The sequence below is a fragment of the Mugil cephalus genome, chromosome 16 (assembly GCF_022458985.1).
Source record: "Mugil cephalus isolate CIBA_MC_2020 chromosome 16, CIBA_Mcephalus_1.1, whole genome shotgun sequence".
NCBI lineage: Eukaryota > Metazoa > Chordata > Actinopteri > Mugiliformes > Mugilidae > Mugil > Mugil cephalus.
In genome coordinates, this window is record NC_061785.1 from 1,972,597 (window position 1) to 1,985,616 (window position 13,020).

A 13,020-nucleotide genomic window follows, 5' to 3' on the forward strand; every position below is an offset into this window, starting at 1 on the left:
TTGTGAATGTGTCCTGTGGCGTCTGACTCATCCCATCATCCTTCACTGTCTCTCAGACCATAACTCAACACAAAGTCTCCCATCACACATCAACAATCCTCATCCTGAGCCAAACCACAAATGATTTAACGACTCTTTCTTAATGTTTAATTGCAAAAAAAAAATTAAATTCCTGAAATGTTTGTGGGACAGATTCTCAGAAGAAGAAGTTGGACCACAACGATTTCCTAATGAAGGGAAGACGTCCCCATGGAGACTAAACACCATAATCAGGCATAACATTATGACCCCTTCCTAACCTGGCCTGAGCCGTTCTGTCCACTGAGGGGCAGCAGAGAGACACGAACCCGTCCGGCCGGAGGCTGCAGTGTGGAGCTGTGACGTCTGGTAAAGCCTGACTCACGACTCTAACTCCCTGCTGCAGCCTCCACCCCGACCACAGCAGCCTCCACCCCAACCACGGCGGCCCCACCCCAACCACAGCGGCCCCCACCTCGACCACGGCAGCTCTGAGACATAAAGATGGAGAAGGAACCAGAGAGGCCTCGTGGTTCATCTGTGTTTAAGAAGCCGGGACAGAAAGGCCCTAAAGAGCTGGAGGAATGTTTTAGCTCGATGCCTTAAACCTTAAACCAGCCATAGATTCTGATTCTGTGTTTTATTTAACCCCAACGTTTAAACAAAAACCATAAAACCCCTGAAAAATGATGTGATTTATGAGATAATTTTTTTTAGGACTCAGTATAAATATAAAGATTCACTATAAAACATCACAACCTGTCAGATTTGTCATGATCCTCTGAATCCTGGATTCACAGAAATGACACAAACACGAACCTGTAAAAATAAAGTGTGAGCAAAACAAAACATATCTCAGCCAAACCGAGATTAAATCACAGCTTCCTTCTAAAAAATAAAAAACGAAAACAAAGCCATCGTACCAAACAGCGTCTCTTCCTCTGCTACAGTTTGAAAACAGACGCGTCAGTGATTCCGGTTAAATATTAAACATAAAAGCTGGTTTTAAATGCACATGTTCCCTGATGTGTGACGTGTTTATTTGGTTTCTTTAATCGTCCGTCTGTGTCGGACCTACAGTAAAAGTTGCATCCGTTTTAAATCCAAACCCCAATCAATCACTGAAACAAGTGGTTCACATTAAAAAGGCACTGAGAGTCCAGCAGAGGTGTCACAGCGTTCAGGTCGCCACGCTGCACTCAAACACAACACGAACAAATAAGTTAAGTCCCTTAATGGAAGTGTCTGCATGTCAGCGTTTGGTTATTTGGTGTTAAAGGTGAGAGGAGGCCGCTGCCAGCAGAGCTCTGCTCAGGGCCGGTTAAAAGCAAACGTCCTCTCCTTTATCCGCTCACATCCAGCAAACAGCTTCGCTTTGGCAGGAAACATTAAGATCCGTTACAGTGGCCTCACGTCCCGTCTCTGAATCCACCACTAACAGCAGGACTAAGGCACGAGTGAGGATTAAAGACACACACACGGCTACATGAAGCTTCTACAGTTTCTCTTTTACAACAAGACGCTTTAAAGCTGGTAAAATCCTCCTCCTCCTCTTCCTGGTTAAAGCTTCCGGAGTTTCTCCTTTTTTTTTTATGGCGTCGTTTTTACTCTAATTCCTCTGAGACGTGTCAGAAAACTCTGGAAACCTGCACAACAACCACAAACCTGATCTGGTTTTACTTTAAGGACGTGAAGGTTTGGATGCAGGACGAGATGCTGGTTTGTTGTCGGATATTAACTCAAAGATGGCGCGGTGTCGGTTTCTCCTTTTAGCAGCGGCTGCCGGCGACGATGCTTCGAGCTCATGAACGTGTTAACGTGACATTAAATAGGAACCCTCCACCCAGGATTTCAGACGTCTAAATATTTAGACTCAATAGTTTCATAAATAAAAGAAGGAAAAAAAAGAAATCGTCCATGTGGAACAACGGGAGCAGCGTCCAGGAATCATCGTGTCCTTCCTGAACAGAAACCGTCTCCTGACTCTGACCGGGGCTCCGGTGATGTGGACCCCCCCCCCTCCCTCCTCCGTGAGGCTCAGTATCAGGTGTCGGGTGTAGACCCCCCCCCCCCGTGGTTCAGTGTCGGGTGTAGAGCCGGATGAGACCCGCCTGGTTCAGCTGCTGCCACAGGTTCATCTCCATGCGCAGGTCGTGGTTGATGAAGAAGCCGACGGGCCGGTAGCTGCTGTCGTAGTAGTGGTCCGAGTAGTTCTTATAGTCCGGGGTCATGAAGCCGTACGCGCTCACCTTCACACACACACACACACACACACACACACACACAACAAAAACACAAAACACACAAATCTCTGTTAAACACGTGGAAAACAAAGCGCTTCAGTTGCAGCTCGTCGTGTTTGGACTTGATTTTCGTTTCCAGGAGAAACTGGTTCTGACACAGAGGAGTGAAGCCAAACAGCCAAACAGCCGGCGGGAGAGAGCGGAGCCGGAGGATCTACCTGGTCGCAGGTGTGCAGAGCGGCCAGCAGCATCACGGCCCCCGTGGACGGACGGTAGATGTCCTTGTATTTGGTGTTCAGAGCGTGTGAACGAAGGAATCTGAAATAAAAATAAAATAAATGAAGGGTGAGACACGACAGGTGAAAACTTTTAACCGTGAAACTTCAGCTGATTACTCACGTTAGTACAGTAATGTCTGTGAATGTGTATTTAAATATGCAAATGAGGGCATATCTACGTAAATCTGCACTAATTTGCATACACGTCCAGAACAGAAATCTGAATAACGGATAGAGTGAGGTGCAAAATTCTTGTTCATTAGATTTCCAGGTATTTTCAGAGAGTTTTAGATTTTATCACTTAATATAAATCACAAATACTGAGCTCTGAATGATATATGATAAATCTCTGTAAAAACCTGCAGGACGTCGTTAGGAATAAATGTAACGTTTGGTTTGTGTCAGAGCTGAAGACGAGATTATGAAGAAAAACCCATTTTTATACAGATACACGTCAAAGTCATGTATATTTTTATTAGAAACCACTATGAACTAAAACCAGATCGACTCAAACCCTTCAAACACATCATATAATCACATCAACACGTTTAAAACATAAGATGATTAAAGTATGAATCATGAATCATGACCCGCGGCTGAGTCCTCTCCTCCGTCCGGCTTCTCCTCAACTTTCCTTCAGTCTCAGAATGATCAGTGTTTATCGCCTTAAACATCTGAGGCTGTGGTGCTTTCAGGGACACGGAGACTAAACGTCTCTGTGCAGGAACTGTGTGAGGAGACGTTCACGACAACAAACCTGATGCTCGGACACTTTAATAAGCATCACATTAGGCTTTTCTGGTGTTCTCCTTTTCATTTAGTGCGTTATGAAAGTTTCAGGAAAGTTCACATGTTGTGACGTTTTAAGAACCAGTGGAGGCTGATATAGATTTAGTCGTGTAGAGTTTTATTTGTAGAATAAGTGATAATAAGCCTCGTTCGTCTTAACATAAGAGGCTAAAGTGCGTACAGTGGCAGGAGTTAATGTGGAGAAGACAAAGTGAAAAGAAGGAGGAAACACTGTTTCACATTCTCACTGTGTGACTGTGTCCATGTGCAGGAGATGATGACTATAAATTAGCTTTAGCATCTCACCTGTTCCTGAGGTAACGGATGAAATCCGGGTGGTACATCTTCAGCTTCTCTGCTGACACGTCCTCTCCGAAGTATTTCAGCGGGCTGAGGAGGAGACACAGCGTTAGACAGGAAACCCAGAGGGCTGTAAACATGGTCTGGTCCTGGTGGGAGGTGGGTCTTACTCCTTGTAGCGCTCCGGCCCCCTCTCCACCGCGGTGCGCGTCGCCGCCGCCTTCATCAGCAGATAATCCCGGTCGTGGTCCGGCAGGAAGACGTATCTGGTTTCCTGTCGGGGAGAAGAAGAACGTGTGAATCTCCCCGCGTCTCATCCGTCTAACCAGGGAAAAGCTGCTGTGCTGTTGTCCTCACCTCGGACACGGGGGGGCCTCGGTACCCGGCGCCGGCGTAGCTCCTCAGGGAGTTCATCAGGGTGTTGGTGGAGAAGGTGTAGTGAGTCGTGCGGGCGCCCACGTCCTGCTCGAAGCCCTTCAGGATCGCACCGTTCGTCCTGAGACACGGGGAGACGCGTTTAGTCCGCGAGGACGAAGTGGAATCATTCAGAAAAATACATAAAAATCCCGCAACATCCACCTGAAGACGTAGTGGTGGCCGTCGATCTCCGGCCCTTTCCCGGAGTCCTTCAGGATCCCTCCGTTCCCCACCACGGCGCAGCGGCTGCACTCGGACCCGTTGCCGCGACGCGTCCAGTCGTCCAACATCTGCCAGTTGGCGGAAGAGTTGAGGACGGACAGAGTGTCCAGGAGCGCTGTCCACAGAGGAGACACCCGGGTTAGTTCAGTGGTTAATCCCTCGACTCGGGCGCCTGGTGGACGTAAACACCACAAACTGCCTCATCTCCTGAGAGGAAACCTTTATCTAACTTTATTTATTTCATGTGTGAATGTGGTTTTAACCTCCCACACATCTGTGCAGATTAGATCATGAGCAGAGGATCCTGCACCGACCAGGACGACGTCTTAGCGTCAATATTATTCTAAACTTCAGCTGAAGTCGACAGAAAGCAGCCGAGTGTGTGTCTCTCAGGAGACGCTCCGGTTTCATTACAGACCCAGGACACAGCTGTGGAGGAGCTGCAGGAAAACACCAGTAATGAGGTGTAACCAGGTTCCACAATAACGTCTTTAAATAATTATGAAGCTACGTCCCATTTAGCTGCTGCTGGTGGGTCCTTGTTTTCTGGATGTATTTAGTTCGCATGAAAACAGGAGAGCAGGAGGTCTGGGACCAAGAAACATCAAAAATAAATGTGACAATCACTGAGACGAAGGATTAATCACCAATGTTAATAATTAAGTCAAGCTTTTCTTCAGAATCTGACAGAAAATAGAGGAAAATGAAGTGAGAAAATGAAAGTGATCGGAGCTCACTCTTGTAGTCGACGCCCCCCCAGCCGTGGGTCCCTGGGTATCTGCTGAGACGCTGGTACTGCTCGGGCGTGGCGTGTTTGGCCGCCTGCAGGACGGGGACTCGCTCCAGGACCCGCCCCCCGAACTCGCTGGCTCTGAGCCGACCCCGGACGCCGGCGGGGCAGGTCTGTGGGCGGCAGATAAGGAAGGAAGCGGGGACAGTTATCAAACCGCAGGCAGCGTTTCCTGAGCAAACAATGTCGGCCTGAACCTCCCCGTCCTCGACCGTTTCTACGACGACCAACGGCAGAGGAGGAGCTCAGAGAGATGGTTTCAGCTTTTAAAAGGTTTATTTAACTTCCAGCTTATTCTGCTTCATTTAGACCCGTTGTCCTCGTAGGTGGACACAGGCAGCAGGCGTCTCAGGATTCATTCTACAGCCAATCACGGGACTTTTCTGCTAATGAACAGGGTCTGAAGACATTTGTAATCCTGTCTCTGCAAAGCCGTGTCCAGGTATTAAACAGCTGTGGATTTATTGACTTTGTTGTAAAACTAATGAATGAATCCCAGTGTCCACATACGAGGACGTCGTTCTTTTCATGGACGGCGCTGAGAGCGAATACACGGGGATGAGAAGATTAAGTGTTAAAATACTTCACGCTGACCTGAGTTTAAAACGAGCTGCAGCTCAGTACCTCTCACACCGTAAGTTCTCCTCTGATGATGCAGATAAACACAGACTCTGAGCTAATTTCCTCCAGTAACAGACCGTCACCGTGGGCGACGCCCAGACACATTCCCCAGAAACCTCCCGCTTCCCACGGGTCATCGAGAACAGAAGAAACTATTTGGATGAAACGCCCTCGAGAACCCAACAAAGGGAAGAAATGAACAGACGGAGCAGAGACCGAGCCGCCTGTGTGATAAACAACCACGTATTAGGATCATAATAAATAGACACATTAAAAGGAGAAGTTCATTTTCCATGAACAGATTTTCCAGAGAAGTGACTGATTCATCCGGCGTCAGAGCAGCTGGATCTTTTCTCCCTTTAAACGCCTTCATCCTCAAACCTCTTTGGTCAAATATAAAGTGGCATAAAATGTAAAAGTTCTACCGATCAACAGCTTTATTCTGTTTATTCAGTCTCGGTCTTTAGTCACAATCTTTAAAAATGTGATGTGACCTGGTTCCATCCTTTTCCTTCCCTCCAACATTAAGTTCCTCTTAATGTAATAAAGATGAAAATAAATGATCAATAAAAAGCTCATTAGTGCGTAAGTGCAGGAGTCACCAGGTCACATGAAACAGGCCGTGAGTCAGCACACGGACGCGTTATCGCATTAAACCTGTGATGTCTCCCAGCGCGAGGCGTTCAAAGACAGTCAGAGGAAAAAGTCGGTCTAAACAGACTAAACGCTCGCTAACGGAGAGACTGACACAGGTCTGATACCTGCTGCCTCTTCTTCTTCTTCTTCTTCTTCTTCTTCTTCTTCTTCCTGACGCGTCCTAATAAATAATAAACCTGCATAAACCAAACGTTCCTCCTTTTTCCACAGTTTGTATTAATCCTTCCTGTTTAACATTAACCAGCTGTTACTAAAAAACTAAACTATTTCTGACCTGAACCAGGTTCTTCTTTCATGTTGTTTTTTTCTTACAGTGGAAATAATAGAAAATATAACTCATCCTTTAATCTTTAGTAAGAAGAACTTTTAATTCTGATTAAATTAAAGTAATGAATCTGTCTCTGTGGAGTCACTGTTCATCTCTAAACTCTTTTATCAGCCTGTTAATGTGTAACTGACTCGTTTCCATGGAGACGTGTCCAGTGAAGCAGATACTCAAATTAAACGTTTGCACAACAAACCCAGTTACGTCCTGTGACACTAGAGTCACGGTTCGTCCAGAAAAGGAAAAGAAACTCGTGTGAACTTGTTTGTGTTTGTGTTGAGCTCTAAATAAAATAAAGAACCCGGATCATCAGACCGGTCCCACTCAGAACCACTCAGAACCACATCCGTCCGTCCCCCGTCTCCTCTCTGACGCCAGCAAACACCTGCAGCGTGTCGCTGTGTTTCCGTTAATGTGTGTGTGTGTGTGTGTGTGTGTGTGTGTTTTCTCCTGACGTGTGTGTGTGTGTGTGTTTTCTCCTGACGTGTGTGTGTGTGTGTGTGTGTGTGTGTGTGTGTGTTTTCTCCTGACGTGTGTGTGTGTGTGTGTGTGTGCGTGTGTGTGTGTGTGTGTGTCGAGTCCTGTCAACGATGAATTTCGGGCGAACAATAAAACTTTATCTCATCTCTTATCTAAAAGTGTGTTAATGTGCAACATAATTCGTTTTCTGTGGAAGTGTGTGTGTGTGTGTGTGTGTGTGTGTATATTTATATATATAACGTTTTTATTGAAGCCAAACTTTCGTCCTGTCTGACCCCAGTTACGTCTTAACATTAGAATAAAGTCACAGTTTGTACAGATCAACTGAACCGACACAGACGCATCTGGAGCTGTTGTGTTTGCAGGAATTTCATTTTAATCAGGAGCATGTGTGTGTGTGTGTGTGTGTGTGTGTGTGTGTGTGTGTGGGCGTCTGTTAACAACATGTAACACGACTTGTTTCCCTGAGCAGTAACATATGTGCACGTTATGAAGAAAGCATCAGTATTTTCATAGATTTTATGATTTGCCTTTTTTTTAACGGGTTATAAAAAATAAAACGAATCTGAGACAAACTCGTCTGGATTCTTGTGTTTGTAGAAGATATTTCCTCTAAGTGTTCGGCTCTAAATGACTGGAGGTGGTTTCCTGTAACTGGAGGATGTTGCTCTGATTAAACACGGATTTGTTTTGAACTCGACGCAGGTTCATTGAGCTCTGAGGCGACAACGTGGAGACGACAGAAACAAAAGTTCAGGCGGCAGAAAACAAAACAAGACGTGAGACAGAGAAGGTCTGGTTCCTCGTTTGACGCGGGAATAAAGAAAAGTCAGAAGTTTCAGTTCTAAATGAGAAACATGAAGCATCTGTGGGAGCGACGTGCATGAAGCATCGTGTAGAAACACAACAGGTCCAGAGGATCTGGGCCGTGAGTCCTGACGCCGGCTGCTCTTTATTTCCTGACTCACCGTTTGTGGAGCGACGTCTTCGCTCATGTACGCGTCTCCGATGAAGGGGGGCTCTGTGGGCGTGGCCGCCGTGGTGGGGGGCGGAGCTTCACCTGCAGCAGCAGCGTCAGCATCGGAGCTGGACCCGTTCAGAGGCAGATGTGGAGGCTTCACGGTGGAGGTGGCCTGAGTTTTTAAAAATTGGGGCTGTGGGAGTCTTTCCGGGGGAGGGGGGGAGGTCGGGGGGGAGGTCGGGGGAGGCTGGTCCCGCTGGCGTGAGGTGACCTTTCTGGGAGGAGGGCTGTGGAGGACAGGACAACATTTAGGGATGATAAGACATGAAGGAAAAGCTTCCAGCTAAAATGAAACGAAGCACAGAAAAGTTGGTCAGACGCTGACGCTGCTCAGTCTCCATGTGTCACATCTCTTTTCTCTTAGGAGGAATGTAAACGCCGACACGCGACATAAACCAGCTCCGTTCGTGTCAAAACGAATCCAGTTTCCCTTCGACGCCGACAGGAATTATTACGCACACGTGTGTTCAATCCACGGAACCAGATGTCGGCGCTGGAAACATCCACTTTTACTACTTTGTTCCTACAAGTGTTGAAACAGCCTTTGATAAAAGTCTAATAAATCTGAGCGACTGTGATTATAACTAAAAAAAAAAATAAAGTAAAACCTTTTAAAGAGGATTTTAAAGAGAAAGGCTGAATAAATGAACCAAAGTGATTATTCTCCGTTTGATTGTGTATCTCAGTGGGCGTCGCCTGGTGTGACATGACACCAGGCGACGCTTCTTTTATTTAAATCAGACCGAGTGCAGATATGAAGTTATTAATATGATTGAAAGACGTGTCAACGCTCTCGTTTCCCCGTGAGGACACATGCAAACTGAACGTTGACTCAGTGCAGAGGAAGCAGAGCTCAGCGTTAATGACCTGAGCAGCTGATGTCGTTTCTGTTCGAGGGCGTGAGCGTGAAACAACAGCAAAGAGTCCAGGAAATAACCTGAAAAACACCATCGCACACACACGGATCTGCTGCTGGAAGAGTTTAGAGTGAAACTCATTTAAAAAAGATGCATCAAAACGTCAGAAAAGACACACAAAACTACAAAAAACAGACAAACTTCACAGAGACATATCCAGGCTTTTATTTTGAAGGGGCTCCTTGTGTTTGTGCAGGACTCAGATTCAGGAGGAAAAGTCTGTGAGCTGTGACCCCCCACCCCCCCCCAACAGAACGGATGGAGCCAACACAGCTTCCATTTCACATACATGTGTGGGACGGGGGGGGGGGGGGGGTCAGTGGAATAACTCCAGGGGATTTTTTTCATTAGTGCAGCCGAGTGTTGTGTGGCTCCTTTGTTGAAACCACAATGATACAAGTGTAGGAAGGAGAGGGGGGGGGGGGGGGGGGGATAAGTGCTGGTTACACAAAACTCCTCATACTCATGATCTAAGAGTTTAACCCTTCAACCCGTCCTCCTCTGGTTCCTCCTCCACGGACCCGAATCAGGACAAAACTCACTCTAACACAAACACAACACAAACTAAGGAGCTTCTAATTATAAAGTAAAGTCCAGTTGTTCTTTGTTCGTGTTTCCAGTGAAAGATGTTCTGCGAATGAGCCTTAATTCTCGTAAAGTCCCGACTTTACGATTCTCTTAAATGATTCACATCGAACGAACCGTCGCCTCCTGATCCAGCATCAAACCACCAACACTTTGTCTCCACTGACACACAACCGCCACAAAAACACACGCAATAAACGCAGACAATGGACACGAGACCCACAACGACCAGAAACACGACACTTTCACAAAACACACAAAACTACAACAAAGAGACAAAAGAAGCAGAGACGCACTAAGTTGTTACCAACACCTCAAACACGTTTTTATGAGCAGTGATTTATCTGTTATCCTGTACTTTATAAAGTTTTATCCGTACGTTTGTACAGAGTGTTTCTGTCCAGGATTCCCGCCCTGAGCCACTGCACCCAAATCTCATTTTGATCTAAATCAAATGAATGACCAATAAAGATGAGATAAGATGAGATAAGATGAGATAAGATGAGATAAAGCTTCATGAATCATGTAACGGGAAAATTCTCAGAAACAGCAGCAGAGACATTCAGCATCATAAAGTCTGAGTCTCTTTTAAAACCTTTTGTCATTTGTTCCTTAAATTTTTATTATATTTTTATCTGAGTGTTGTTTTTTTATCCCATTTTTTTTGACTTCTTCTTCTTCTTTTTAACCGTTTAATCTTTGATTCCTCCAGAACTAAACCACGTTGTGACAGAAACTTCTGTAAAAGTCTGTAAAAAGAGGCCGAGACCGTGAATAAACTCCAACGTGTTCACGGACACGATTCAACGTCCTAAAAAAAGTCTGATTGGCAGCAGGTTAATGTGCTGCTGGTAAACGGGTGGCGCCTGGTCAGAGATTAATCATCCACCGCCCATTTATTATTAGACGCTCCCGTAACAAGAGTCCAGATAAAAGAAATAAAGAAATGAATAATCAGACCCGAGCGACGTTTAAGTCGAGTTTGTGTCCAGAGAAACGAGCAGTGAAGCGCGACAGTTTGAGGTTTATGAAGCTGAGAATAAGCGGCGCAGAGACGAAGCCACACAGGTGCATTGTGGGACATTTCTGGTGAGGAGGTGATGCAGAATCTGGAACATGACGCAGAGAAGAGAAGGAAAGAGCTGCATATTTTCTGCAGCTTTAAAAGGGAAATTTAAGGCTTTTTAAGAAGATTACGGGTTAAATTTAAGGCTCCACTGCACAAAGTAAAAGAGACGATAAACCTGAGACCAGAATTACTTTCAAAATAACAAACTCAGGACGTCTCCACTGCTGAGGAAACATAAGAGGCCGGGACAGAGGAGGTCACTGACGAACCTGTAATCAGAATATGCTGGAATTTAACGCCTCCTAAAGCTTAATCTGAGATTATCCAGACTCTGCACTAACCCTCTATTACAGCCATTAGACGCATTGTTACCACAGTTTCACGTTTCATTCTCCATCAGATTCTCCTAACGCAGACATTTTAAATCAGGTTCAACGATGAAATAAAAACTCTGGTGTCGGATTCTCTGGGTTTTTTTGTGCGTTTCCTCAGATCGACACTTAGAGGACGGGAGTTAAAGAACAACTAACCTAAACCCAGGAGGCAGAGCCGTCGCTAGGTTTTTTAGGGACGAGGAGGCTCAGGCCCCGGGAGACTCACGGGATGTGAGCGAACGCAACAAAAAAACTGAATATTTAATATTATTTCAGTAATAAATAAAAACAAAAGTGACAGTTAATGAAAAGTTTTACTAAAAGTGCAACGACAGCAGAGACAGGAGGCGATTTATGATGCGTGACCCGGAAGAAAGAAAGAAAGAAATGTTTGTTACTTCTTCTTTTATCCTTGAAGCTGCTGATCTGAGAATATTTTAAAGCTTAATATCTTGTATTATTTCTTCTTTTTTACTCGTGTCGTTTCATGTGAACCAGCGACTCTAAACAGCTTGTGGGGAAACTTAGAAGTGAAGTGAAACCCGTGAACTCGAAAGTGACAAACAAAGTGTTGCGCGCTCTCACCTGCTGATGCTGGGCACGAGGCCGTGGAAGCAGCCGAGCGGCTGGTCGAAGCAGGACGGGCGCCACTCGGCGCTCAGACACAGGACGTAGGCGCCGAGGACCAGGGCGACGGCCAGAGCGCCGACCTGCAGCCGCCGGGACAGAGCCATCGCCGTCATCATCGGCAGAGCCCGGGGGCCGCGAGCGCTCGCACAACCCTCAGCCCCGCCCACGGGGACATGAGGCGGATTTAACAAACAGGACCCGGGTTCTTCTCAGCACATCTACAGCAGCAGGAGGGAGATGGAGAGAATAATCCCTTTTTAATGAAACGGGGTCACAAACTTCATGTCCTTTTACGTCCTGCTTTTATTTCCCTTCCCTCCGTCGTTTCCTCTCCACACACGGGAGATAATATACGACACAACACAACACAACACGACACAGGAAACCACAAACTCAACTGTCAGCAAACTTCTTCTAATCTTCTGCGTCCTGTAACTCGAAGCCGTTCACACGCTCTCACCTCCCTGTGATGAACTCAGCAGAAGTTTCCCTCAGAACCCGGAACAGGGCGAATAACGGTGACACTCGGGTTCCCAGGCGGCGGGGAGAAGGTTCCTCCTGGCTCCGGCTGAACGGGGGAATGGAAAGAATGCGCCGCTTTGATCCGCTGATAAAGTCCTCGGCAGCTTCCTGCTCTGAAACTCTTTTTGGAGGCGCCTGACGGAGAATCAGAGCAGGAACACGATGAGCAAACACATGCATCAGACGCTGTGACAAACCATGAGTCAGTCTCTTTAGTCTCTCAGCCTGAAGCCTGAAGGGGAAACACTTCTACTCTCAGGCCTCATCTAACAGCAGCAGCACAGATCTGAAGCGCAGACAAAGAGTTGAAATGAAAGCAAACAGAGCTGCTCTCACCGTCCACAGACCCTCTACGTCCTCCTCCTCCTCCTCCTCCTTCCAGCTACTGCTGCTCATCTACTGAGTTGCGGCTGAGTCGGCAGCGTATGGGCGGGACCATTGTGAAATGAGCAACAGCTGCTGGCAATCGGTCAACTCCCCCCCCCACCTCCCTCTCTCTCTGCCTTTCCACTCCACAGAGGAGGAGGAGGAGGAGGAGGAGGAGGGAGGGGGAGCAGTAGTAAAGTTAGTTAGACATGAGCAGGCAGCTCTGAAATGTTCAAACACACACAGGCTGGTGTGTTGATGTGGAGCCACATGCAGGGACACGTCGCCCCCCCCTCAGGGTTTCCTCCGAGAGCAGAAAGGAAACACAGGCCGAGAGCAGAGACACGTCTCAGTGCACATCACCGGTCACTCGGAGGAGGAGGAGGAGGAGGAGGA

At 46.8% G+C, this 13,020-nt stretch overlaps 1 protein-coding gene across 2 annotated transcripts; it reads right to left on the reverse strand.

Moving 5' to 3' along the window:
• Window positions 1-124: 124 nt before the first annotated feature.
• On the reverse strand, window positions 125-12,646 carry st6galnac (ST6 (alpha-N-acetyl-neuraminyl-2,3-beta-galactosyl-1,3)-N-acetylgalactosaminide alpha-2,6-sialyltransferase). Of its 2 annotated transcripts, none has more exons than XM_047609519.1 (10): window positions 12,197-12,646; window positions 11,692-11,954; window positions 8,109-8,388; window positions 5,005-5,170; window positions 4,208-4,439; window positions 3,986-4,124; window positions 3,799-3,902; window positions 3,635-3,718; window positions 2,480-2,579; window positions 125-2,267 (listed from the first exon to the last, which is right to left on the reverse strand). In XM_047609519.1, exons 2-10 carry the CDS (start codon window positions 11,850-11,852, stop codon window positions 2,097-2,099), a joined length of 1,437 nt encoding a protein of 478 aa, XP_047465475.1. In that variant the 5' UTR covers window positions 11,853-11,954; window positions 12,197-12,646; the 3' UTR covers window positions 125-2,096. The 2 variants fall into 2 exon arrangements, with proteins under 2 accessions (XP_047465475.1, XP_047465477.1); XM_047609521.1 differs by having other exon boundaries at window positions 4,208-4,382; window positions 12,197-12,644.
• Window positions 12,647-13,020: the final 374 nt, after the last annotated feature.